This window comes from Alligator sinensis, unplaced genomic scaffold (genome assembly GCF_000455745.1).
Source record: "Alligator sinensis unplaced genomic scaffold, ASM45574v1 scaffold769_1, whole genome shotgun sequence".
In the NCBI taxonomy this organism is placed as follows: Eukaryota; Metazoa; Chordata; order Crocodylia; family Alligatoridae; genus Alligator; species Alligator sinensis.
In genome coordinates, this window is record NW_005843322.1 from 105374 (window position 1) to 129790 (window position 24417).

At 61.6% G+C, this 24417-nt stretch overlaps 1 protein-coding gene across 1 annotated transcript in view; it reads left to right on the plus strand.

The window, feature by feature from the left end:
• The first annotated feature begins 752 nt into the window (after nucleotides 1–752).
• The window catches only part of SSPO (SCO-spondin), a 55537-nt gene continuing 31872 nt past the window's right edge, over nucleotides 753–24417 (plus strand). The window contains exons 1-40 of the mRNA XM_006038348.2: nucleotides 753–775; nucleotides 1454–1666; nucleotides 1771–1853; nucleotides 2037–2207; nucleotides 2390–2763; nucleotides 3486–3588; nucleotides 4031–4189; nucleotides 5034–5119; nucleotides 5863–5991; nucleotides 6077–6239; nucleotides 7419–7659; nucleotides 8233–8371; nucleotides 8545–8671; nucleotides 8954–9126; nucleotides 9276–9497; nucleotides 10332–10497; nucleotides 10699–10948; nucleotides 11828–12008; nucleotides 12306–12400; nucleotides 12494–12750; nucleotides 14287–14421; nucleotides 14690–14892; nucleotides 15629–15756; nucleotides 16080–16189; nucleotides 16351–16500; nucleotides 17089–17182; nucleotides 17472–17872; nucleotides 18091–18321; nucleotides 18889–19095; nucleotides 19360–19596; nucleotides 19730–19852; nucleotides 20739–20830; nucleotides 21126–21363; nucleotides 21607–21759; nucleotides 21974–22114; nucleotides 22705–22887; nucleotides 22961–23111; nucleotides 23359–23518; nucleotides 23754–23808; nucleotides 24043–24162. Coding sequence (XP_006038410.2) covers nucleotides 753–775; nucleotides 1454–1666; nucleotides 1771–1853; nucleotides 2037–2207; nucleotides 2390–2763; nucleotides 3486–3588; nucleotides 4031–4189; nucleotides 5034–5119; nucleotides 5863–5991; nucleotides 6077–6239; nucleotides 7419–7659; nucleotides 8233–8371; nucleotides 8545–8671; nucleotides 8954–9126; nucleotides 9276–9497; nucleotides 10332–10497; nucleotides 10699–10948; nucleotides 11828–12008; nucleotides 12306–12400; nucleotides 12494–12750; nucleotides 14287–14421; nucleotides 14690–14892; nucleotides 15629–15756; nucleotides 16080–16189; nucleotides 16351–16500; nucleotides 17089–17182; nucleotides 17472–17872; nucleotides 18091–18321; nucleotides 18889–19095; nucleotides 19360–19596; nucleotides 19730–19852; nucleotides 20739–20830; nucleotides 21126–21363; nucleotides 21607–21759; nucleotides 21974–22114; nucleotides 22705–22887; nucleotides 22961–23111; nucleotides 23359–23518; nucleotides 23754–23808; nucleotides 24043–24162 — 6667 coding nt within the window. The remainder of the gene's footprint in view (nucleotides 776–1453; nucleotides 1667–1770; nucleotides 1854–2036; nucleotides 2208–2389; nucleotides 2764–3485; nucleotides 3589–4030; nucleotides 4190–5033; nucleotides 5120–5862; nucleotides 5992–6076; nucleotides 6240–7418; nucleotides 7660–8232; nucleotides 8372–8544; nucleotides 8672–8953; nucleotides 9127–9275; nucleotides 9498–10331; nucleotides 10498–10698; nucleotides 10949–11827; nucleotides 12009–12305; nucleotides 12401–12493; nucleotides 12751–14286; nucleotides 14422–14689; nucleotides 14893–15628; nucleotides 15757–16079; nucleotides 16190–16350; nucleotides 16501–17088; nucleotides 17183–17471; nucleotides 17873–18090; nucleotides 18322–18888; nucleotides 19096–19359; nucleotides 19597–19729; nucleotides 19853–20738; nucleotides 20831–21125; nucleotides 21364–21606; nucleotides 21760–21973; nucleotides 22115–22704; nucleotides 22888–22960; nucleotides 23112–23358; nucleotides 23519–23753; nucleotides 23809–24042; nucleotides 24163–24417) is intronic.

Below are 24417 nucleotides of genomic sequence, written 5' to 3' on the forward strand. Positions count from 1 at the left end.
TTCTCCAATCCAGGGCTCCTCAGATGTCTCGGGGCCCAGCTAATCCTGCAGGATATAAAGTCTTCCCTCCGGGGCTTGCCGCGGTCCCAGCGCTGCTGGGGTGGAGCAATCAGCAATGCAGCCCTAGGTGCCAGGGGCTGGGGGAAGGCAGACCCAGGCACCGCCGACTAGAGCCCTCGGGTAAGAGGGTTTGGTGCCGGGGCCTCACGGCGCATTGAAATGGGGCATCCTTGTGAACACCGAGCCCGTGTCCCCAAGATCCCCTCCCAGCAGCCTGTGCTGGCCCGGGGAGTCAAGCCAGTGGGCGGATGGGCATGGGTACCATTGCAGAGGGTGGGTTCTCCATTGCTTGGGGTGAGCTGTAGGATGTGTCCCCATTGCCGGGGACAGGGATGTCAGGTGGGGAGATCAGGGATCACCTGGTCCAGGGGCTTTGGAGGAGGGTGACACCCCCCTGGAGCAGCCAGGTATGCCAGACCCTGCCCATGGCAGGAGCTGCTTCCTACCCCGCAGCCCAGGCTGGCTTGAGTGCTGCTGCTGGAGGGGTTTGGGAAGCGGTGAGCAATGCAGAGAGACCATGAGCCCCACCATCATTGCAACCAAGCTGAGGGCTTGGCCCAGGGGAGTTCTGCCACGTGCCTCTCTCTCCCCGCAGGACTCTGGAGATGGCGGGGTTGGGAATGAGGAGCCCAGCGCAGCCTTGCTCACACCCCAGGGTCCGGGTGGGCTTCCTGGCCTGGCTCTCCATATGGATGACAGCAGCATCATCTGATGGGTAAGTCCGCACATCCAGCCACACTGGGAATGGCTGCCCGGGGTCCTCCATGTGCTTTGATCCCTGCTGCACCCCTCACCGTGTCCCTCTGCCCATCTGCATTGGCGGTTCGGGTGTTGCCGGTGCCTTTGCAACACTGGCTCCAAACCCCCCCCCCGGACTCTCTCAGCAGGGACGATGCTGAAGCCTCTTCACGTCCCATTTTCCTCTGCCTGGTGGAGAGCAGGAGGCCGGGCCTTTGGCTTTGTGGTGTCTCCCCACAGCTGGGGAGATGCAATTAACTTCCAAAAAGGGCATCTGACCCCCTCCCATGTTTCAGGGGGTCTTCAGGGCACCTGGCTGGGAGTCACAGCCCTACCTAGCCCCTTCCCGGTCTTCCCCAGTGCCCTCTGCTGGGGTGGGAGTGGGTCTGGGTGGGGTGAAGGAACAGAGGTGACTGCAAAGCGGACCGGTCCTTTCCTGCCCCCGGTGCAGAGGGGGCTGAGCCTGAGCGCAGGGGCAAGACCCTCTTGCCAGGACCCTGTGGAGTTGGTGCCAGCAGGCACATTGGTTGTGGGGCACCCCTTTCCAGCTGGGTTCTGGGTCGGGGCATGCTTAAAAGTTGGCCGAGGGAGCAGGGAACGGCGCACGGATCAGGACTGGGGCTGACGCGGGGTGACACGAGTGTTGCGGCTGCAGGCGCTGGTGCGAGCGCACGGTGCAGGTGACGGAGGAGGAGGTGCTGAGCCCCCGGCGTGAGAACGTGGTGCCCTGCGCCAGCGTGTACCAGTACAACCTGGTGGGCTGGCGCCTCGACCAGGAGAGGATGCGCCAGGCTTACGGCGGGGACTTGGGCATCGCCCACTACTACGCCCAGTCCGGGCCCTCCGACTCCATGTGCTACATCTACAAGTGAGTGCGGCCAGCGGGGAGATATGGTGGGTGCAGATGTCGATAGCATGGGGGGAGGAGGACAGAGAAGAGCCCCCTCCGTGACTCTCCCCCCTGCCCTGCAGACCCCAGGACACGCGGCCCCTGGTGTGGAACCGCACGGTGCGAGCCTGCTGCGAGGGCTGGAGCGGACCCCGCTGCACTGAGGGTGAGGGGAGCACCAGGGCTGGGGGCACTGGGAGGCCAGGGCTGCTCCTAAACCCGCTGCTCGGCGCTCCTGGCATCTCCACTTGGGCAGGTCTGATGCTTTGGCATCTGCCCAACACTGAGCCGGGCTGCCGGGGGGAGCAGAGCTGGTCCCGGGCCCGGTGACCAGCATTGCTCCCCACAGGTGAGGGCTTGCTGGGCCACTGCTTCTCCACCTGGCAGTGCCAGGACTTCCCGAGTGCCCTCAACCTGTCGCTGATGAGCATAGCCGAGTGCTGCAGCCGGCCCTGGGGCCACAGCTGGAGGAACACGTCCTCCGCGCTCTGCTTCAGCTGCGCCTACTTGCCCCTCACAGGTGGGTGATGAGCCCCAGGGGTGGGTCTGCGGGGCAGGTGGGGCATGCAATGGTGGATACCTCCTCCTATCTAGCCCTAGGGATATTGGGGTGGCATGGTATCCCGAGGCAGCCCCCCTCCAGCAGTGGGAAGCCCCCACGGATCCCAGCGTGGGGTGACAAGTCTCCACATTCCCCCGCAGGAGGCCTGCCAGGACCCTTCCTGCTCCGGCCGTCTCCCCCCACCGCCCTGCTGGGCCTGTCTCGGGGCGGCCAGCGCCTCTTCGCCACCTGCGTGACGTGGGCCGGCGTCCAGTACCGCAGCTTCGATGGGAAGCACTTCCGCTTCCATGGGGGCTGCACCTACAGCCTGGCCGCTGCCTCCGATGGCACCTGGGCTGTCTACATCTCTGCCGGGGCCGGGGGTTGCACCCCACCGGGGCACTGCACGCGGGTGAGGAGACCCAGTGAGGAGAGGGGAAGAGAGGATGGAGAGCGAGGGGGGGACGAGGTGGAAGAGAAGCGGAAACAGAGTGGACATGCAGGGGAGTTGGGGGCAGAGAGGAGGAGCAGTGTGGTGAGGCTGAAGGGGCGAGGAGGAACCCAAAGTACCCAGCTTTGGACTTGCTCCGTGGTCCCCAGAGCCCCGTGAGTCCCTGGAGCCTGGGGGAGAATTGCAAATAAAATAGTCCCTCTTTATACATGCGTGGCCACACCTTGAACACAGGTCTGGTCCTTGCACCTCCAAAAGGAGAGAGAAGAGCTAGCAAAGGTGCAGAGAAGGGCAACAAGGATGCTGAGGGCTATGGAGGGGCTTCCCTAGGAGGAGAGACTAAGGTCACGTTAGAAAAGAGACGCTTGAGCGGGTTCAGGAGAAGGGCTTACAACACACTTAATGGGAATGAGAAAATCCCTAGGGATTTATGACTGGCTGTCTCTCTCCAGACAAGAGTGAGGGGTCATGGTATGGAAGGAGCAGGTAGGAAGCTTAAAACTAATACAAGGCAGTTCTCTGTCACCCATGAAGGTGTGAGGCTCATGCTTTCCCCCGGATGCGGTGGGAGCTGAGAGCTCAGCAGATCCACCAAGGGATCAGATGCGTTTTTGGAGGAAAGGGGCATCAGGAGCTCTGGGGTAGGGAGTGAGGGGCACGGGCCCTCAATGCTGGAGGCTGCAAAGAGAGAGGATCAGGGGAAAACCCTGCTCAGCCCCAGTCACTCTCCCTTCAGCCATGCTCCCTGCCCCAGTATGAATCATGGGCTAGACAGACCTAGGGTCTGACCCTTTGCCCCTCTGCAGGCTCTTCGCATGATGTTCGGGCTGGACCTGGTTGTGGCCGAAGGCCGGAGCATCTCGGTGAATGGGGCCGCGGTGCCGGAGGGGCAGCCATACCTGCAGAATGGTGAGGGGGTCCTGAGCCCTGCCCGAGGGGGGCACTGAGCTGGGGGGAGCCACACCATCTGCACCCTGTGCTTCAGGGCTGCAGTCCCCTTGCTGCACCCATTGGGGCATCACAACATTTATTGCGCAGTCCCCTTGATGCACCCATCGGGGCACTGCAAAATTTATTGTGTGATTAACCTGCCCTGGCCTGGGTGAGCAAAGGGTTAGAAGCTGATGGGAAAGGTCCCAGTTTGGATGGGAGGGGGGCAGTTGCTTGCACTGGAGAAGGGTCTGTCAGGGCCAGGGGGCACCTGGGAGGAGCTGCCTAGACCCTGAGGGAGGCTCTTCAGAGGGCACAGGCCATCCACGCCAGGCAAGGTCAGGATTGGGCCCTGTCACCTTAAGGTGAGGGTTGGGAGCTCCACGCTGCTGAGCCCCCCACCCTGTGCTCTGCCCCACAGGGATCAGCATCCGCTGGCTTGGGGACTTCGTCTTCGTGGAGAGCGGCCTGGGTGTGCGAGTGAAGTCGGATGGGCGTGACACCGTCTATGTCACGGTTGGTGCTGAGCTGCGGGGCACCACGCGTGGGCTCTGCGGGCACTACAACGACGACCCTACAGGTACTCGCAGCCCTGCCGGGTGGGCGCCCTTCTCACCACTGAGCCCCTCGGGAACAGCATCCTCCCCTGGGGCCCTATAGACATCACAGTCTCCTCTGGGGCCCCACAGACAAGCTTGGAGGCAAGGAGACTAGATTGTCTGTGCCTGCCTGTGGACAGCACGTGTGCAAATGGACACGTGTGGAGATTAGTCATACAGACAGCCAGCATGTACACACATGGGTTAGGGCCTTTCTGCCTGGTCCCGGAGGATGGGTGTGCACATGCACATGTAGTCAGGCATGCACACAGACATCCATGCACTTACGTGAGCACACAAAACATGCATGCGTGTTCACATTTCACACAGGCATGCACATACACACATGCGAGCATGCAAAATGCGTGCCCATGTAAGGTCTCACAGTCATGCAGGCATGGTGTGTGTCAGCACGTAGAACATATACGTTGACATGCATACAAGACTCGTGCACATGTGTGTACATGCAGGCATGTGTGCACCCAACTGTGTGAGCACATAGAACATACATGTGTTGACACCGATACAAGATGCATGCACCTGTGTGCGCTCTCACACAGGCATGTTTGCACACACATGTGAGCATACAGAACATGCACATGTGTGTGCACGCACACATTAAAGCCAGCACCAGAACTGCCCTCCGAGGTGCGAGAGGCGGAGGCAGTCAGCTGGCAGCCGTGGCTGGCTGCAGGGGGCACGGAGACAGAGGCTGGCAGGGCACAGCACAGAGGACATTCCTGCCGGCCCCTGACCCACGCGTCTCTCCCCAGCAGAGCTGCTTCCCCGTCCCCACCATGCCCAGCCTCTCTCCTTTGCTTGCAGATGATTTCCTACGTGTCGGAGGGGACGTGACCACGCTCGCTGCCAGCTTTGGGAACTCCTGGAGGATCCCGGAGGCCGGCACGGAGGTATCGGGTCCCCAGAGCCAGGCTGCCCTGCTGCAGCAACGTCTCACCCGGCTCTGTGGCCTCAGTTGGGCAGGGGGCCCCATGATGCCCTTCGCCCAGGCCGGGGGGACCGGCTACACGTTCAAATGAAAGCCAGATAGCAACCAGCTATAAAGTTGTGACATGTTTTCAAGCACTAACTGTAGCGGGTTGGCTCTTTTTATAGCCGCCTAATCATTTTTCTGGTGTGATCATTACTTTGCACATGTAGCTTGTCTAAATTTATTGCAGAATTAACCAGTTAATTGTCTGATTTTTATTTTGCATGTGTGGCTGGCCTAAGTGCATTGCACAATGACCAGTTAATTGTCTGGTAATTACTTTGCCAGCATGCCTGGTCTAAATGTATTGCGCAATGACCAATTAATTGTATGATAATTACTTTGCACATGTAGCTGGTCTAAATGTATTGTGGGATGACCGATTAATTGTGTGGTAATTACTTTGCATGTGTGACCGATCTAAATGCATTGTGCGATTCACCAGTGACTCGCACAATGTCTGTAACATGTAGCGGGGGCCTGTGAGGGAGACCTCCAGGGAACAGCTGCAGGCTGCCTGGTGTGCCAGAAGGGGGTGCTCTCCCTTGTGCCATGCCCAGGGTGGCTGCAGGAGGCTCCGTGGGGGGCTGCCCCCCTGCCCCCGCCTGGCCGTGGGGGGTGGGCACTGCGGTACCTAACGCTGACGGGCTCCTCCTGCTGCAGCAGCCCTGCGAGGACGCGGCGGAGGTCAGACACAGCTGCGATGAAACAGGAGACGGTGCCGTGCGGCGGGAGGCTGAGGCCACGTGCCAAAAGCTGCTGGCCAATCCTTTCAGCCAGTGCCACTCTGAGGTCAGAAGCCGAGGTTACTGTGCCTGGCAGGCCCCCTGCCCTCTGCTTTGTGCCCAGCTCACTGACTCAGCTTCTGCCCTGGCAGGTGGACCCGGGTGGCTTCTACGATGCCTGTGTGTACGTGTACTGCCAGGAGCCGGGGGCTGGGGCCGCGTTGCCTGGTGCCATCTGCGAGACCTTCGCCAGCTATGCCCGGGACTGTGCCCAGCGCCACATCTACGTGGACTGGAGGCGGCCTGGTTTCTGCGGTAGGTGCCAGCGCTCACCCTCTCCAGCGCTCACACCTACCCCCACCCTCACCTTGCACAGCTGTGCTCTCACTCCCAGCTGCTACACTCGCTGCAGTGCTGTGCACAGACCCTACAGGGGCGCAGCCCCCCCAACCTCCCTCCCCCCACAGCTCTCACTGACCTGCACTCACACCCAGTCACAGCCACACACTCTCACTCATTTGCACACACACAGATGCACTCCCACAGTTGTGCTCACATGTGTGTGCACACACACATGCTCTCATTCACTCTCTCTCACACACACATGCACACACAGTCACACTGACATGCTACACTCATTTGCACCCACCCAGCCACACCTATCCTCTCTCACACCAGCAAACTCTCTCATTCATGCACTCACAAATTCCCACAATCATGCTCATGTGTGCATGCAGATGCACACACAGCCATCACATGCTCTCATTCACTCACACACATGTGCACACACAGAGTCACACCCACATGCTCATGCTCATCCACACCCTCCCTGTTGCACCTACATGCTCTCTCTCACACCCACACACTCTCACTCATCTGTGCCCCCACACTCCCAGTCATGCTCACATGCACACACACAGATAGTCATACCCATGTGCTCTCATTCACTCACATGCACACACAAGTCACACCCATGTGCTTACTCATTCACACCCCCCAGTAACACCTACATGCTTTCTCACACCCACAGTCATAACCACATGCTCTTACTCATTCACTTATATACACACATGCACAGTCACCCACATGCTCTCACTCAGTTGCACACGCAGTCACACCCCACATGCTTTCACTCATTCTCACACACACACACACACACACATGCAATCACACCCACATGCTCACACTCATCTACCCACCCACACAGTCACGCTCACGTGCTCGCTCTCTCTCCCTCGCACACACCCTGCCACACATAGGGGCACTCTGTCCTGCCTGTGGGTCACCCCAGAGCTGCCCTGCCCTGCCTTGCCCTGCCTCGCCCCGGTTTGGCCCGAGGCAGTGTTAGTGCTGGGCCCGAGGGTGGGATAAGGGGCTTTCTCCTGCCGCCAGCAAGGGTCCCGGCTGGGGTGGGTCTCCCTGAGGCTGCCCTGGCTGCAGAGAGCCGAGCAGAACAGAGGTGGCTGAAGCGCCGCGGTGCCCATGTCCCCGCAGAGAAGCAGTGTGACGGGGGCAAGCAGTACTCGGACTGTGTGTCCTCGTGCCCAGCCAGCTGCGCGGCCGCAGGCGCTGCCGAGGATGGGCACTGCCGGGATGAGTGTGTGAGCGGTTGTGAGTGCCCGCCCGGGCTGTACCTGGAGCAGGGCGCCTGCGTGCCTGAGGCCACCTGCCCCTGCTACCACCGCCGCCAGCGCTACGCCCCGGGGGACACCATCCAGCAGCGCTGCAACCAGTGGTGAGTCTGGCCGAGCCCTGTGGCTACCCATCCACTCGCCCCGTCCTGCCCGGCAGGACCCTCAGGGCCTTGCCCAGAATCCTTTGTGGTGGGTTCCTGGAGGCTGCCCATTCCCAGAATCCTTTGTGGTGTGTCCCTGGCTGCAGTCCACTCCCAGAATCCTTTGTGGCAGGTCCCTGGAGGCTACCCATTCCCAGAATCCTTTGTGGTGGGTTCCTGGAGGCTGCCTGTTCCCAGAATCCTTTGTGGTGGGTCCCTGGCTGCTGTCTAGTCCCAGAATCCTTTGTGGTGGGACTTCGGCTGCTGCCAAAGGGCCCCCAAGCAGCTCTGGTTGTGGAGGGGCACCAATGGCTGCCATGCTCTGGGGACGATGCCACAGTCTCCAGGGGAGACACCCCATAAGCTTGTTGGAGGGGGGCCACTTCCCATGGATGCCGCCTATGCCCTGCTATGGACCAGGCGTGCTGGGTGCCCAACCCCAGGGGTCCTGAGTGCCGGCAGTGCCAAATCCCTGCATGGGGTCTGTACAAGGCAGGGGGTCCTGGGTTTAGGAGCCTCCTCCCACCCCTGCAGCACGTGCCAGGGCGGGCACTGGCTCTGCTCCCAGCACAAGTGTGCGGCCGAGTGTGCCGTGCTGGGCAACCCGCACTATGTGACCTTCGACCGCAAGCGCTACTCCTTCCACGGGGCCTGCGAGTACATCCTGGTGCAGGTGAGGGGCTGGGGGCATCCCCCTGGGTCTGGGGGTAGATGCCGGGTGGAGCTTCCCAATGTCTCCGGGGTTCCCCTGCATTTGGGATGATCAGCTTCTGGGGGGCTACATGGGGTGCCCTGTGTCTCAGCGCCCACTGACCGGGTTGGGGTGTGGGATTTGCTGCCCGGCAGGACTTCGTGGATGGGAAGCTGCGGATCACGGCTGAGAGCACGACCTGCGGGAGCTCTGGGACCATGAGCTGCTTACGGGCGCTCACTGTGACGGCACACAAGACCTCCGCACAGCTGCGCACCACAGGTGACCCCGGCGCATGGAGAGGGAAGGCATTTTGGAGGCGCTTAATGGGATTACAGGCTGGGCTGGGGTGAGAGGGAGGGGGCATGTGGCTCTCCCTTCTAGGGGCAACCGACTCCAGAGCACAGTGCCCAGCACCTTTCCCCTCCACGGGTTACCAGCCCCGGGGTGGTGCCGTGGCTGGTTCAGACAGATGTGGAAGGGGGCAGGGGTATGGGACCCCCCTCTGTTCTCTCTGCAGGTTGCTTCCTTATTTCATGCCTCCTCCTGCTGTCCCTCCTGCAGGAGATGTGGTGGTGAATGGGCACGAGGTGGACTTGCCCTTTGCGGGCACCGACCTGACCATCCGGAGAGCCTCGGCCTCTTTCCTGCTGCTCCAGGCTTTTGGAGCCCATGTGCTGTGGGGGCTGGAGTTCCCTGCTGCCTACATCACCCTCCAGCCTGCCTTTGCCCACAAGGTGAGGCCTTGGGGTCCCTTCCCACATCTCCCCAGGTCCTGGCATGGACCCTGGGGAGGCTTGGGGAGAGGCCATGGCTGGGGTCCCCTCCCAGGAGGTGCAGGACTGTGGCCGTCCCCCCTTCCTGATCCCCGTCTTGACTCCCGCAGGTGCGTGGGCTGTGCGGCACGTACAACTGGAACCAGCAGGATGAGTTCACAACGCCGGCAGGGGATGTGGAGGCCGGCGCGGCCGCCTTTGCCCACAAGTTCCGGGTGTCGGGTGAGTGCCCCGTGCCCAGCGCCGCCACCTTCGACCCCTGCAGCACCTACGCCCAGCACCGCGCCTTCGCCGAGGCCGCCTGTGCCATGCTGCATGGCCCTGCCTTCCAGGTACGCACCAGGGCTGGGGACCAGAGGCCGTGGGGATGGGGGATGCTGCAGAGCAAGGTGGAGTCAGGGGGGCTTGTCTGGTGCAGGGTGTGCGCATGTGTGTGTGTCAACACGTGTACATTCTGCGTGCTCACATGTGAGGGCACATGCATTTTGTCTGCTTGTGTGTGTAAATGCATATCGGCACACATGTATGTTTTGCGTGCTCACCTTTGCTTACATGCATGCCTATGTGAGTGTGCCCTCGTATGTGTCTGTTTTGTGTGCTCAGATGTGTGTACATGCATGTCTGCTTGAGTGTTCACCCATGTGACTGTCTTGTGTACTATGTATGTATATAGATTCATAGATGTTAGGGGTCGGAAGGGACCTCAATAGATCATCGAGTCGACCCCTGACGTATATGTACGTCTATATGTTCACACATGCATGTTTTGTGTGCTCACGTGTGTGCATGGATGTCTGTGGACATGTGCACATCTGTGCATGTGTTTTGTGTGCTCACATGCATGTGCACATGCCTGACTGCATATGCGTGTGTGCCCACCCATCCTCCCGTGCTGTCTGGTTTTGGGGCCAGTTAGGAATGCCCCATCCCTTGTGCCCATGTATGCTTGTGCTGGTTGTTCATATGACTAACTTCCACGTGTGTCCATTTGCACACGTCCTGTCCACAGCCCAGCACAGATGTGGGCCTTGGTTCCAATCTGGGCCCCCAGCCAGGGGGTACTGGGGCCTTTCCAGATGGGCACCCTCCCGGGGTCCATGCAGGGAGGCCGATGGCTGGAGCGGCTCTGAGCCCCTCCATGCTCCCCACCCTCTTGCCCCTCACAGCCCTGCCACCACCTGGTGGACCGGGAGCCCTTCCACCAGCTCTGCCTCTATGACGTCTGTGGCTGCCCCGCCGACAAGGACTGTTTGTGCGGAGCCGTGGCCGCCTACGCCCGGCAGTGTGCCCAGGAGGGGGCCCCGGTGCCATGGAGGAACCAGACCTTCTGCGGTGAGTGCGCCTCCCCCGGGGACTAGATGGGACCTCTGCAGCCCCACGTCTCTGGGCGCTTGTACATGATGCGTGTTGTTTAGATCCACGTTACAAAACGATACCAAAAATCACTATTTTGCTAGGTTAGCCTCGCTTGAAACTGTACATTGACGTTTGTTTGTGTGTGACTAAGCGGAGGCCCCTGCCCTGTGCCCCCAGGCGTGCAGTGCGGTGGGGGCCAGGTGTACCAGGAGTGCAGCGCTCCCTGCCGGAAGACCTGCTCCGACCTGAACCTGGATGGGGCCGGCGCCTGCCAGGAGCTGGACGTCTGCGTGGCCGGGTGCAACTGCCCTGAGGGGCTGGTGCTGGATGAGGGCGGGCAGTGCATCCCGCCTGCCATGTGCCCCTGCCTGCATGGGGACGAGACCCACCCACCGGGCAGCAGGATCCGCCGGAGCTGCAATACCTGGTGCGTAGACAGGGAACCGTAGCGGGGCCACACCAGCTGTGCCACGTGGCTCATGCCTCTGGCACGTGAGGTCACCGTGCTGGGGTCATGGGCAGCAGTGGGGAGGCGTGTGAGCTGCCCACAGCCCAGCCAGCCTCCAGGCCACAGGTGATGGTTACCGGCTTGGGGAATTGTAACAGGTGCCGGCTCCAAACCAAGCCCAAGCTGGGGGCTGATGGGGCAGAGCAATGAGTCTGATGCTCTCAGTCCCAGAGCCCCACTGGCCCCATGGGTCTGCAGGGGAAGGGGCTATGTGCAGGGCTGGGGGCTCTGGGTCTTGCACTTCCCCTTTGGGATGGCAGCGAGTGCAAGGGCTGTGCATGTCCTGGGGCAAGTGAATCCGGGCCCTGCAATGAGGCCTGCTCAGACCCGCTGGACTGGGCTTCGTCGCCTCCACGGCAGAGGGGTGGTGGCGGATGGGGGCTGGTCATGCTCCCGCTACGGGCGAAGTGGTGGTAGGAGATGTTTGATGAAATCACCCTACGGCCTGTTTCCCACGCTGCCACAGGATAGGTTGATTTCATTGCATGTCTCTGCCACGTGACGCCGGCTCTCACCCCGCACGGGGGCTCCCGGGGGTCTGGGCTGCTAGGGGGCGGGTGCTTCTTTCCAGCGGGGAAGCCCACCCCAGCAGTGGAGCTTCTTCCTCCATCCAGTCCCTCATGCCCTGGAGTCCCATAGCCAAGCAAGGAGCAAGACTCCAGGTGCCACATGGGCACGTGGGCCACGATCCCTCGTGCAATCAGGGCATCTCATCCCATCTGGTCTTCCCCACTCCTAGTGCAGACGCTGGCCCAGGGGCGCTCCCACGCCTATGCCCACATCTGGTCTCTCTTGCAGTGTCTGCATGGACGGAGCCTGGAATTGCACGGATGCCAGCTGCCCCGAGGCCGTGAGCTGCCCTGGGGAGCTGGTCTATGCCTTCGGGGGCTGCTTGCACACCTGCGACAGCCCGGAGGGCAACCTGAGCTGCTCCGGCCTCACCGAAGGCTGCGTTTGTCCCCCTGGCACTGTCTTCCTGGTGAGCCCCAACTCCTGCTCCTGCAGCTCAGCCGGGGGTGGGACCCCATGGGGTAGGCGGCGGCTTGCATTGCTCTGGGCTGGGCTCAGGGGGTGCTGGGAACATTGCTGACCCATTTGGTCCAAGGGTGGGCTGGGAACAGAGGGTCAGCAGACCGGCCACTCCCCTCTGGATGCCTGGGTTCACCCCTGCAGTGGAGCAAGCTGTTATGCACCCCAGCTGCTGTATCCCAACTGGGATCGGCCCCTGCCACCTCACAGAGACCCTCTTGTCCTGTCTTCACTCCTCCACCCCCAGAACGAGCGCTGCGTCTCCCCGGAAGAGTGTCCCTGCCAACACAACGGCCGGCTGTACCAGCCCAATGACACCATCATCAAGGACTGCAACACCTGGTAAGGACTGTGGCACCCCTTCCAGCATGGGGGTGCCTTCGAGGGGCAAGGGCTTGGGCTGGCGTGTTTGGAGCTCAGCCCCTGTCCCTACAGCGTGTGCCGGAGCCGGCGCTGGCAGTGCAGTAGCCACCAGTGCGCAGGGACCTGCATGGCCTCGGGGGACCCCCACTACATCACTTTCGACGGGCGGGCCTTCTCCTTCCTGGGCGACTGCGAGTATGTGCTGGTGCGCGAGCACGGCGGCCTCTTCTCTGTCACTGTCGAGAACGTGCCCTGCGGCACCAGTGGCATCACCTGCACCAAATCTGTGGTTGTGGAGATCGGCAACACCGTTGTCCACCTCCTGAGAGGTGAGAGGCCGCGGGGAAGGGAGCTGAGGACGGTGCCCCCCAGTTGAGAGGCGAGGGGCTGATTTGCTAGATTCACAGAAGTTTAGAGCTAAAAGGGACCTCGAGAGATCGTTGGGTCCAGCCCCCCGCCCAGCTCTGGGCAGGAAAGATCCTGCATAAAGTTTAAAAAACACGACAAACTAGACAAAAAATAAGAACATCAGTCGACCAGACTGGGTCACACCACAGGTCCATCTTGCCCAGTTTTTCTGCCTGATGTCCCCCGTCCATGCACTAGCTATAAACCATTGACCTTTACTCCTGTCCCTGTTTTGGTATCATTTGTCCCAAAGAATCAGTGACATGTCCCTAGTTGTGTTGGTTTTAAGCTGCCGTTTCATGGTGACCCCTTGTTTGTCAGATGAGAGAGTCAATAATTAATCCCTAGTGACTTTCTCTTTACCTTTTAATATGTTGTAAATCCTTCTCCTGTCCTGCCTCAAGCAACTCTTCTCTAACCTGACCAGGCCTGGCCTGGTTAGTCTCTCCTGATAGGGAAGCCCCTCCATAGCCTTCATCATCCTTGTTGCCCTTCTCTGGACCCAACCAAAAGGTGTCATTTTATTAGTCTTGTAGCCATTAGAGTTGAATGTACATCTCTTATTCAGATTAATTCACCAAAATCTAGCCTTCTTCAGCACCTTGACAGGGCATGCACCCCTTTGCGGTCAGTCGTCGCCAGTCAGTATGACTCCTGAGTTAGTATTACCACACTTGAGTTAATGTTTTTAGCTAGAATTAAATGCAGTCTGCAGGGCTGTGAGATACCAGAGAGTCATTACCAAGGCTGGCTAAAAGGACAGCTGAACTGCAGAAGAAAGGATAGCTTAATTAAGTTTGGCAAGCCGGTCAATTGACTGGTCAGATATTGTCAATTGACTGCATTTTTTTAGACCAGTTAAAGATGATAGCAATTTTACCAAAAAACCCTACTTTTTTTGGTAGTTTTCTTGACAGAAAAAAATATTTTTTAAAATTGTTTTTTGATGCATTTCTTACAGGAAAATTTGTGCTTTTTCTGTATCATTTGGACGTATTAGCAATAACATTCTGTATTTTTTTTTCTGTATTATTTGGACCTAGTGGCAATTTTTTTACAGTTTTTGACCGATATCTGACCAGTCCATTGACCAAACCTGATTGACGGGTCCAATGTCCAACCCTAAGCTTAATTCATAGAACAAAAAGACTATTAAAAAGGAGAGAAGTGGTTAACACCTGCGAAGCGGAGAGAGTAGCAGGAATCGGGTCAATGGCAACGAGCCGTGTACTCCGTCAGTGCTGCCTGACTAGAAATGCTGCTGCCACCGCTAGGCTTTAAGTTTGGGGTGATGCAGGGATCAAAGCAGAGTGCGAGTGCATCGCTGCACCCCCTGGATCTGCCCTCGGCAGTGGGAAGCCAGCATCCCCAGCTGGGCGGGGTGGTCCCTGTGCTGCATGGTAGGGCTCCGAGCTGCGCCGGGTGTTTTCACACATGTTGTTTTCCCAACCCCCCAGGAAGGGATGTGACGGTGAACGGAGCCTCCGTGCGGCCGCCCAAGGTTTACGGTGGGAACGGCCTGACCCTGGAGCGTGCCGGCCTCTTCCTCATCCTCATCTCCCAGCTGGGGCTCACAGTGCTCTGGGATGGAGGTGAAGCTCACTTCGCTGGTGGGGGTGCAGCAGGGGGGACTGGGGCAGGGCCCTGCAGGCTTAGGGGCAGCTCCAGGGTGGAGACACCCCCCTGGCATCCCTCCCGAGGTTGTTGGGCCTTTGCTGCTGGAGGACTGGCCGGGCAGGGACGGGTCCCCCCAAGACATGGCTTTGAGATGCCAGGGCACCTGTGGGGGCTGTCTCCAGTGCTTCCTGCACCCAGCAGCACCTGAGCCGGCTGCGTCCCTCCTCCTCCTCCCCTGCACAGGCACCCGGGTGTACGTGAAGCTGGACCCCGTCTTCCAGGGCCGCGTGGCAGGGCTGTGCGGGAACTTCGATGGGGACACGGAGAACGACTTCACTAGCCAGCAGGGCATGGTGGAGCCCACGGCCGACCTGTTCGGCAACTCCTGGCGTGTCAGCCTCCTGTGCCCCGAGGTCAACGAAGGGGACTTTGAGCACCCCTGCACCGTACGTGTACTTGCAGGGGGGTCGGGGGGAGGTGGGCAAGGCCTGGCTGGGGGGGAGGGCTGAGGGGCTTCATGCAGATTGGAAACTGTTGTGTTCAGAAAAGAGACACTCAAGGGAGGACAGAAGGGTTTACAACATAAAGTAAACTAGGAGTTTATTACTGACTCTCTCTCACCAGACTAATAAGGCCTGGGGGGTTTTGCCTTCCTCTGCAAGCAGGGCACGGCCTCTGCATGCGATCTCTTGAGTGTATATTGATAACGTTTTCTATAAACGAGGGGTCACTGCATGAAACGAGCAAGCCAGCAGTTTAAAACCAACACGAGGCAGTTCTTTGCCACCCAGTGCAGCATTAACAGCTGGAGCTCAGTGCCACCAGACATGAGTTCACCAGGGCTTGGACACGTGCTTGGAGGAAAGGGGCATCAGGAACTATTAGGAGTGAGGGGCACGGGCTCTGCATCAGCCCTGCCTGGACCCTCAATGCTGGAGGCTGCAAGGGAGAGAGGAACAGGGGAAAACCCTGCTCAGACCCGGCCACTCTCCCTTCCGCCTCCTGGTACGACGCAGGAAACAGGGCAACTAAGGTCCTAGGGTTTGACCCAGTGAATACCAGTTCTCATGGTCTTATGGGCAAGGCCAGGCTGGTGGGGTGGGAGCTAGGGGCTGGGGCTGGATATGAGAGCCCGGTCCTGGTTCGGGTCGTGGGCTCCTCATCACTGTGCCCGGCTCCCAGGAGAACTCGCACCGCGCCACGTGGGCCCGGAAGCGCTGCAGCATCCTCCTGCAGATGCTCTTCACCCCCTGCCACGAGGAGGTGCCCTGCCAGCAGTTCTACGACTGGTGCATCTTCGACGCCTGCGGGTACGTCTTGCAGGGCAGGGGCCGGCTCTGGAGGGCGCAGGGGCTCCTGGGGGTGGGCATGACACTCCCATATTCAGCCTGCCCTGGGAGGTTGCTGGGGAGGCACCATGCGGTGCAATGCCCAGATACCAGGGTGATGGGCACTAGAAAGCAACGGCTTCTCAGTAGCCGGGGGACGCCCCAGCCAAGCTGCCTGTGAGCAGCCAGGATCCTTGCTGTGCGCAGATGATGGGGCTGGGGTCTCCCTTGTGGGTTTCCCTAGTTGGGGGAGCTGCATACCCCCCCATCACTGGCCCTGGATGACAGCCCCTCTCTGCCGGCAGGTGCGACTCCGGGGGCGACTGTGAGTGCCTGTGCACGGCCATCGCGGCCTACGCCGAGGAGTGCAATCAACGTGGGGTCTACATCCGCTGGCGGAGCCAAGACCTGTGCCGTAAGCCCAGGGGGATAGGGTGACAGCGGTGAGGCGGGGTGGGGAGAGGATGGCGTAGTTTGCCTCCTTCGGGCTTCACTAGCCTGGCAGCGGGGCTGTGCCTCATGCATAGCCCTGTCTCTAGCCCCATCTCTCATGCCCCACGCGTTTTTGCCTCCCAGCTATGCAGTGTGACAACGGACTGGAGTACGAGGCCTGCGGCCCCGCCTGCCCCCAGACCTGCAAGACCTTTGGGCTGGAGTTGGCTGAGCACTGTGATGCTGTCTCCTGCGTGGAGGGCTGCTTCTGCCCTGAGGGCAAGGTCCTGCATGGTAAGGTGCCCGCATCTCTCCAGGGCATGACCTAACTAGGCACCGAGTGGTGGGGTGGGGAGACGGAGCCTGGCCAGGGTATGGACCTCTGCTCCCTGGCCAAAGGAACCCCGCTTCCTTCCTCTTTTCCTCATCGATCCCCTTCTCTGCTGGCCCTTCCTTCCGGTCTCTCTCCTGTTCATCTGCCTCTGCAAAAGCCTGGTGCACAGCATGGGATGCAGAGCCCCACAGTGGCCTCCCCAACACTGGGGAGAGCACAGCAATTGCCCCGTGCATCCTATGTACAGCGCCTTGCTCTCACGCAGCCCTGGGAGGGCTCTGCTTCTGCAGCTGCTATCACCCCGCTGTCTCCGGCTTCATCTGCCCCGTGCCCTCTCCTGCTGTCCCATGGGTCTGTCCATGCACAGGATTTCCCCGCCCCAGCTGAGCACTTGGCACTCATCTCTGCTGCATTTCCCCATGGGGGGGTAGTTCAGTGTGACCCCCTCCTCCTTTAAGCCCTGCACCTGTGGGACCTGGGTGGACAGTGACACCTGGGAAGAGTCTCCAGGGCTGGTGCCGAAAAGCGGTCTTCTCTTACCCTGGCAGGCGGGAGCTGCATCGACCCCTCTGAGTGCCCCTGCTACTGGGAGGGCACCTCGTTCCCATCGGGCACTGCGGTGAAGCAGGAGTGTAAGAACTGGTGAGCAGTGGGGGAGTCGGGGCCTAAGCTCCCCAGTGAGGGGCTGTACCCATTGCCGGCCCCTCTCCCCTCACAGCAGGGGTGCGTTGCGGTATTGCCATGGGCCTGCAGCTCTGGGGCTTTGGGAGTGTCTGAGCCCTGCCCTCTGGGACACCCCCATCAACACTCCCCCACCCCAGCCCCTGCTCCCTCCATACAGATAATCTCCCCCAGTTGCCCCTATGCCATCAGTTATTCCCTTGTCCAGACGGGCTCCGTGAAGCCTGATGCCCTCTCTCCCTGACCGCAGCACGTGCGAGGCAGGGCTGTGGCAGTGCGAGGCCCTGGCAGAGCCCTGCGCGGCCCGGCCTGGTTGCCCCGAGACAGAGTTCGCCTGCCGTGGGGGTGGGCGCTGCGTGCCAGGTGCCTGGGTGTGCGACAACGAGGATGACTGCGGGGACGGCTCGGATGAGTTCTGCACCCTGAGCTGCGCCCCGCACCAGTATCAGTGCATCAGCGGGCAGTGCGTGCCCTGGGGCTACCGTTGCGATGGCACTGCTGACTGCCTGGACCTCTCGGACGAGCAGGGCTGCCCCCCGCCCGGGTGTGGCCAGCACGAGTTCCACTGCGCCAACGGGCGCTGCATCCCCCGTGCCCATGTCTGCGATGGCGAGCTTGACTGTGGCTTTGCCGACACATCCGACGAGGCAGGCGAGTCCCGGGCTGGCTGTCGTGGGGCTCCTGGGGCCATCCAGGGGTGCTGGCCTGGCTAGCAAGGTGCCGGCCCTGCACACGAGGGCCCAGAGTTGGGGCAGGGAAGAGGCAACACCCTGGCAGTGATGGGGATGATGGCGTAATTGCTGCCATCCTCTGTGGAGATCCTGCGGGCAGTGCCTCACTGAGAGGTCTCACGCCAGCTGTCCCTGCAGGTTGCGGCCCACCCTGCGGCACGGCGGAGTTCCGGTGCGCGGCAGGCCGGTGCGTGCCATACTTGCACCGGTGCGATGGGCACGATGACTGTGGGGACTTGAGTGATGAGCGGGAGTGTGTGTGCCCTGCTGGCCACTTCCAGTGCCCGGATGCGCTGTGCTTGCCACAGCAGCAGGTGTGTGACGGAAGGAGTGACTGTCTGGCCGGCGCTGATGAGGCCTTCTGCCCAGGTGAGGCTGCCAGCCCCCACTACCCTGTGGTCAACAACCCTCAAGCTAGCCAAGATGGCTGCCCCTCTAGGGCCATCCATCAGGGTGGGCTTGGTGACACCCCTGCCAAGATGGCCACACTCCTGGGACCATCCATCATGGTAGATGTGGCCACACCCCAGCCAAGATGGCCGCCCCTCTAGGGCCATTCATCATGATAGATGTGGCCACACCCCAGTCAAGATGGCCTCCCTCCTGGGACCATCCATCATGATAGATGTGGCTGCACCCCAGCCACGATGGCTACCCCTCTAGGGCCATCCATCAGGGTGGCCTGGCCACACCCCAGTCAATATGGCTGTCCCTCTGGGTCCATTCATAATGGTGGGCCTGGCCTCACCCCACCACCTGGGGGCACAGTAGGCCTGGCCACACCCCAGCCAAGCTGGCCACCCCCATCCTTGTGGTGGGCCTGGCCATGCTCCAGCTAAGATGGCTTGGTGAACCCCACAGCAGGGAGCGTGGGGGCTGGGGGATGGCCAAGGGGGCTGTTGGATTTGGTCCCCTCTGCATTCTCTGTCTATACAGGCCAGGTGACCTGCGCCCCCGGGCAGCTGCCCTGCCCCGATGGCACATGCATCAGCAGGGTGAAGGTGTGTGACGGCACACGGGACTGCTGGGATGGCTCAGACGAGAGTCCCACGCAGTGCCTGGCAGTGCTGCCCAGCCCCACAGCCATCACCGTGCCCATGGTGCTGCCAGTGACACGCCCCCTACCGACCAACCGCACCTTGGGTGAGTGGCCAGGGCGCAGCAGGTACCCTTTGACCATTTGTGCCCAGACAAGCTGTGCCTTCCCTGCCCCCTGCCACCATCACACCCCCACCTGGGTCTGGAGCAGCTGCGAACCTCCCCCCAGCCCGTGCTCCTGCCCCATAGCCCCCACGGCTGTTGCACAGCTGCTCAAGGAGGGTGCTGCTGGGCCCTCTCCAGGCATCTCTCCCAGGGGAGGTTGGGAGAGCATGGGGCTGATGGGCTCCCTTTACCCCATCCCCGCAGCGCCCCCCTGCAGCCGCTACGAGTTCCAGTGCCGCAGCGGGGAGTGCCAGCCGCGTGGCTGGATGTGCGACAATGAGGCTGACTGCCTGGATGGCAGCGATGAACTGGACTGCAACAGGACCTGCGGGCTGGATCAGTTCCCCTGCATGCTCAGCGCTGAGTGCATCCCCTATGGGCAGCTCTGCGATGGCCTCCCCCAGTGCCGCGACCAGTCTGATGAGAGCACTGACAACTGCGGTGAGCAGGGGCAGATCCAGATCAAGGATGCGGTGCCTCATCACATCAAACACAGCACGTATTTGCCTCCAGTCGGGTGGCACTGACCCTCCCTCTTTGGGCCAGCATTGACATCCCTTCTTTCCTGGGGCAGGGTCCACGCAGATCCCGCCATGCCCAGGGCTTTTCGTCTGCAACAACCGCCTGTGTGTGAATGTCTCCAGGGTGTGCGATGGTACCCCGGACTGCCCCCAGGGCGAGGACGAGATCGCCTGTGGTAAGGAGACCCTGGCTGTGCTGCAGCCCCGGCAGTGGGGGGCTGAGACTTCCCAGTTCTTGCACGTGCAAAGGGCTGGGAAACAACAATGTGGCTAGGAGGCAGGACACCTGGACTCTATGCCTGCTTTGGGGAAAGGGCTGATGGGAGCAGTGCCTGCTGGGATGCTGGAGGACTGCAGATTGCTCATTCTTTCTCCATGGAACAGACTGAAGTTACCCTAACTCGAGCTGGGTATTGCGGTCAGAGTTCACCCTTGCCTGAAGCAGCGGTGCTTTGGGATGCTTGAAGGGTGCTGAGCACACGTTAATGAGCTTAACGGATGCTCACATCTTAACTGAGCGTGGTCTAGGCGTAAGGTATAACTTCACCCCTAGACAAACAGAGAGGAGCAGCAGGGAGAAAGAATGGTGTAGAAAGCAGGGCTCACGGAGGAGGGATGGAGGAGCAGGCCTTGCTAGGCTGAAGACGGTGTGCTAGCAGCTTCCCATAGAGAGAACCATCAGTTATTGCCATGTCCGTGGGACAAGAGAAGGAATCGGTTTTACCTGTGGCACAGATGACCTAGATGGGAGGTTAGGACAAGCCTCCTGTGCATAGGGCAGTGGGACACCCAGCCTGCTCCAGGCTGAGAACAGGCCAGGCCTCTCTCAGGGGCACTCTAGGGTTACTCCTCCTGCCTCAGGGCTGGGGGTCAACCCAGACGACTCCTTGGGTCCCCTCCAATCCAGCCTTTCTGCGACTGGAGAGTGCTGGAGCTGGGCTGCAGTGAGCTCCTCTACTGGCTCCCTGCCCTGCCCTTATGCCCTGACCTAGCCGTTCGACACAGGGTGCAGGTGGGGAGCATCTGGGCAGTTGGCATCTCCCTCCCTCCTTCTGTCTGCAGAGAGCCGTGTCCTGCCAGCTGACCAGAACCGGACCGTGGGCCCCTGTGCCGAGTACTCCTGCGGCGACAGCAAGTGCATCACCTTCAAGCAGGTATGGCCAGGGCAGAGGCTGGGACCCCAGCCAGGTGGGCACTGGGCGCATTGTTCCCTCGATCCCCACCACGGCCCAACTCCACCCCTGCACTGCACTGCCCCTCCAGCAGCGAGCCAGGAGCAAGGACCATGGGGTTAATGGCCCAGAGCAGGTGAGTCCCTTGCTAGTGGTGCCCTGGGGTCCCCATCACTTCCACCGTGCCCAGGGCAGTATCCTCAGCTCCAGGAAGTGCTCCGATTTTACTCCTCTGCCCCTCTGGTCTGCACCATGGGCTCACCCGCCTCCCCCACAGGTGTGCAACGGGCTGGCGGACTGCACGGATGGCAGTGCGACCTCGGGCTGGCTGCCCTCGGACGAGCAGGACTGCGGGCTCTGGAGTGCCTGGGCACCGTGGAGCAGCTGCAGCCGGTCCTGCGGGACGGGGCTGCAAGTCCGTCGCCGCGTCTGCACCCGCCGGGCTGACCACGTGTTGCGCCACTGCCACGGCGAGGAGACGCAGGCCCAGCAGTGCTTTGCCGTGGCCTGCCCTGGTGTGTCCTGGCTGGGCAGAGCGGGTGCCAGCCCTCACAGGGTGGGGGTTGCATTGGGTCCAGGGTGAGCACAGCTGGGTGTGCACAGGATCCATGGGACTGTAGAAGCAAGGGAGGACTTGTGCCTGCCCCTGTGTCAGCTAAGGGAGGTGATGGGGAGCAAGGGGCATCATGGCAGCCCTCTGCAGCAGGCAGGAGGGGATCCCGGGGCCAGGAGAACTCATGCCATTTGTTTTCCCACAGTGGACGGAGCCTGGAGCGAGTGGGCAACATGGTCCAACTGCACCCAGGACTGCCGCGGGGTGGTGGTGCGACGCCGGGAGTGTGTGCCTCCCCAGAACGGGGGCCGGCCATGCATCGAACTGCCCGGGGACTCGCCCAGCACCCTGGAGATCCGTGAGTCCCTGGGGCCAAAGCAAGGACCCCCTCCTGCAGCTCAGGTCAAGGGGGGAGCCAGCTGACTGGCACCGGGTGCAGGGCCTTTGCTGGTCCCCTGGCAATGCTGGCTGGGCATCGCTACACCCTCCTGTGGCCTGCGGTGCTGCAGCCTGTTCCCAGGCTCCATGGGGAAGCCCCCCAGCTAGGTAACCCCTTTTCACCATCTCTGCAGAGCCCTGCCAGCTGGAGGGCTGCCTCAATGTCACCGCCTGCCCCGGGGACCTCGTGAGCCGCAGGTGCGCGCCCTGCCCCGCTTCCTGCACTGACCTGTCCAGCAAGGTGAAGTGCCGCAGAGACCGGCCCTGCAGCCCAGGTATGGACACGCCGGGGCCAGGGGAGCAGGGCCGTCCCCCCAGAAGACCTCCTCCTGGGTGAAGGGAAGTCCTCTGTGCCCAGCTGGGGGCAAAGGGGGCTAGTGGAGTCAGGGACCTGGAATCAAGAGCACATGCCTGGCTCTTCTCAAGAGCATAGCTTAACTGGAAAGCTGAACACGAGCATCACGAGCATGCAGATCAGGCTGTGGCCATGCAGAAACACCCATACCTGGGAGGATGGGCTGCATGCGACTAGTCAAGCGCCAGACTTGATGCTTTCCTCTTGGCATCAGCGAAAGCCTGCCGTGTGGCCTTGCTGGCCTGTCCCCAGCCTGACTGTGGTGGAAGGTGTCTGCAAGGTGGAGGCACTTAGGACAAGACCTCTAGCATGCTCCTTGCATTGGGGAGGAGCATCCAGGGGCAAGGATGCTCCAAGCACCCTGCATTTGTCGGGGTGCCATCCCCTGCTGCTCCCCCATGGGTCTGTGCTGTTCTGTGACCTGCGGGACACTGCATGGGTGGGAGGCTGCAGCTGCAGCGGGGTGGTTCCCAGGGCAGACAGTGCATGACCCCTCCGGGTCCCCCGCAGGCTGTTGGTGCCCGGATGGGTTGGTGCTGGCCGGGGAGCGGCGGTGCGTGCGGCCGCGGGAGTGCCCCTGCGAGGTGGAGGGTGTGCGCTACTGGCCCGGGCAGCTGGTCAAGGTCAACTGCCGCATCTGCACCTGCCAGGACGGGCAGCCCCGGCGCTGCCGCCAGAACCCCGAGTGCACAGGTAGGCGCAGCGAGGGGCGGCAGGGGACGGGCGGCAGGGGACGGGCCTCTCTCACCTGTCTCTCCGGCCCTAGTGAACTGCGGCTGGTCGGCCTGGTCACCATGGGGCGAGTGTCTGGGGCCATGCGGCGTGCAGAGCATCCAGTGGTCCTTCCGCAGCCCCAACAACCCCAGCAAGCACGGCAATGGGCGCCAGTGCCGCGGCATCTATCGCAAGGCCCGCAGGTGATGCCGCACGGGCTGGGCCGTGGCGGGGGTGGGCCACGCTTCTCCCGGCAAAGCCATGTATTCGCCAAGAGCACCAGGGTCTCTGCAGGCGGGGTCTTAACATCGTGTCTGCAGCCCCTCTCTGCTTCAGTGGGTTGGGCTAGGGGAGTGGACCTGGGGCTGGGCTGCAGTCGGTGTCAGGGGGGCAGTGACTGTCCTCCAGACCCAAAGGTGCCTGCCCTCACGGCGCGCCCTCCATGCACAGGTGCCAGACGGAGCCATGCGAGGAGTGTGAGCATCATGGGCGACCCCACGCCGTTGGCGACCGCTGGCGCTCGGGGCAGTGCCAGGTGTGCCAGTGCCTGCCCAACCTGACAGTGCAGTGCTCCCAGTACTGCCCCTACAGCACCGTGGCCTGCCCCGAGGTGAGCGGGGTTACCAGGAGGGCTCAGAGGGGCTGTGTGACCCTCCCATGCTGCATCAGCTCCTCTCAGGCCTGGGGCATCCACTCTTAGTCCCTTTCATGCTCCGGTTGGACGCTGCCTGCAGGGCAGGTAGACCTGGCACCCGCAGAGCCAGGACCTGGCTCAGGACACCTGGGTTTGGTCCCTGGCCCTACCCGGCGTCTCTGGGGTGCCAGCAGCTCTCTCTCTTTGGCAGGGCCGGGTGCTGGTGGAGGGCACGGGGGAGGCCTGCTGCTACTGCACGGAGGCTGGTGAGTCCTGGGCTGGGGAGGGGGTCTGGGGTCCGTAGCCCTGCTCCGGGGCTCTTTGGGGGTCTGGGGTAAAGGAGGGCAGGGGGCCAGTGCCCTCCATGCTGAAGGGCTGTCCCCATCCCTTGCCTGTGGGAGCATCCCAGTCCCGTCCCCATCCCACCCCCTCCCTGGTGCAAAGAGCAAGGCAGAACCACCCCTCACCTGCCTTCTCCGGGGGCCTCTCTCCTGGCCCAGGTGAGAACAGGACCACAACGCTGGCCGTGCCGACAGCCGAGCCCCCGGAGACCAGCGTGGCCGGCCCCAGTGCCCCCACCAGCCCGCCTCTCTTCACCTTCCCACTGCCGCCTCTCGGAGGTGAGCCCTGGGACCTTCCCTGCCGCAGGGACTTGCGCAGTGTCGGGTGGCACGGTCTGCATCGGCTGGGGTCTCTCCTGTGGCTGCCTCTGGGGCGGCACCGGGCCCTGCATGCAAGGGGTCTCTGCCCCAGGGAGCTTACAGCCCCGGGAATAGGACGGGTAGCCCCGGACAGGCAGGCAGAAGGGATGTGGTCAGTGTCTTTGGTTGTCTGTGGGCCGCAGGTCCAGGGAGAGTGCAATTGTGGCCTCAGCT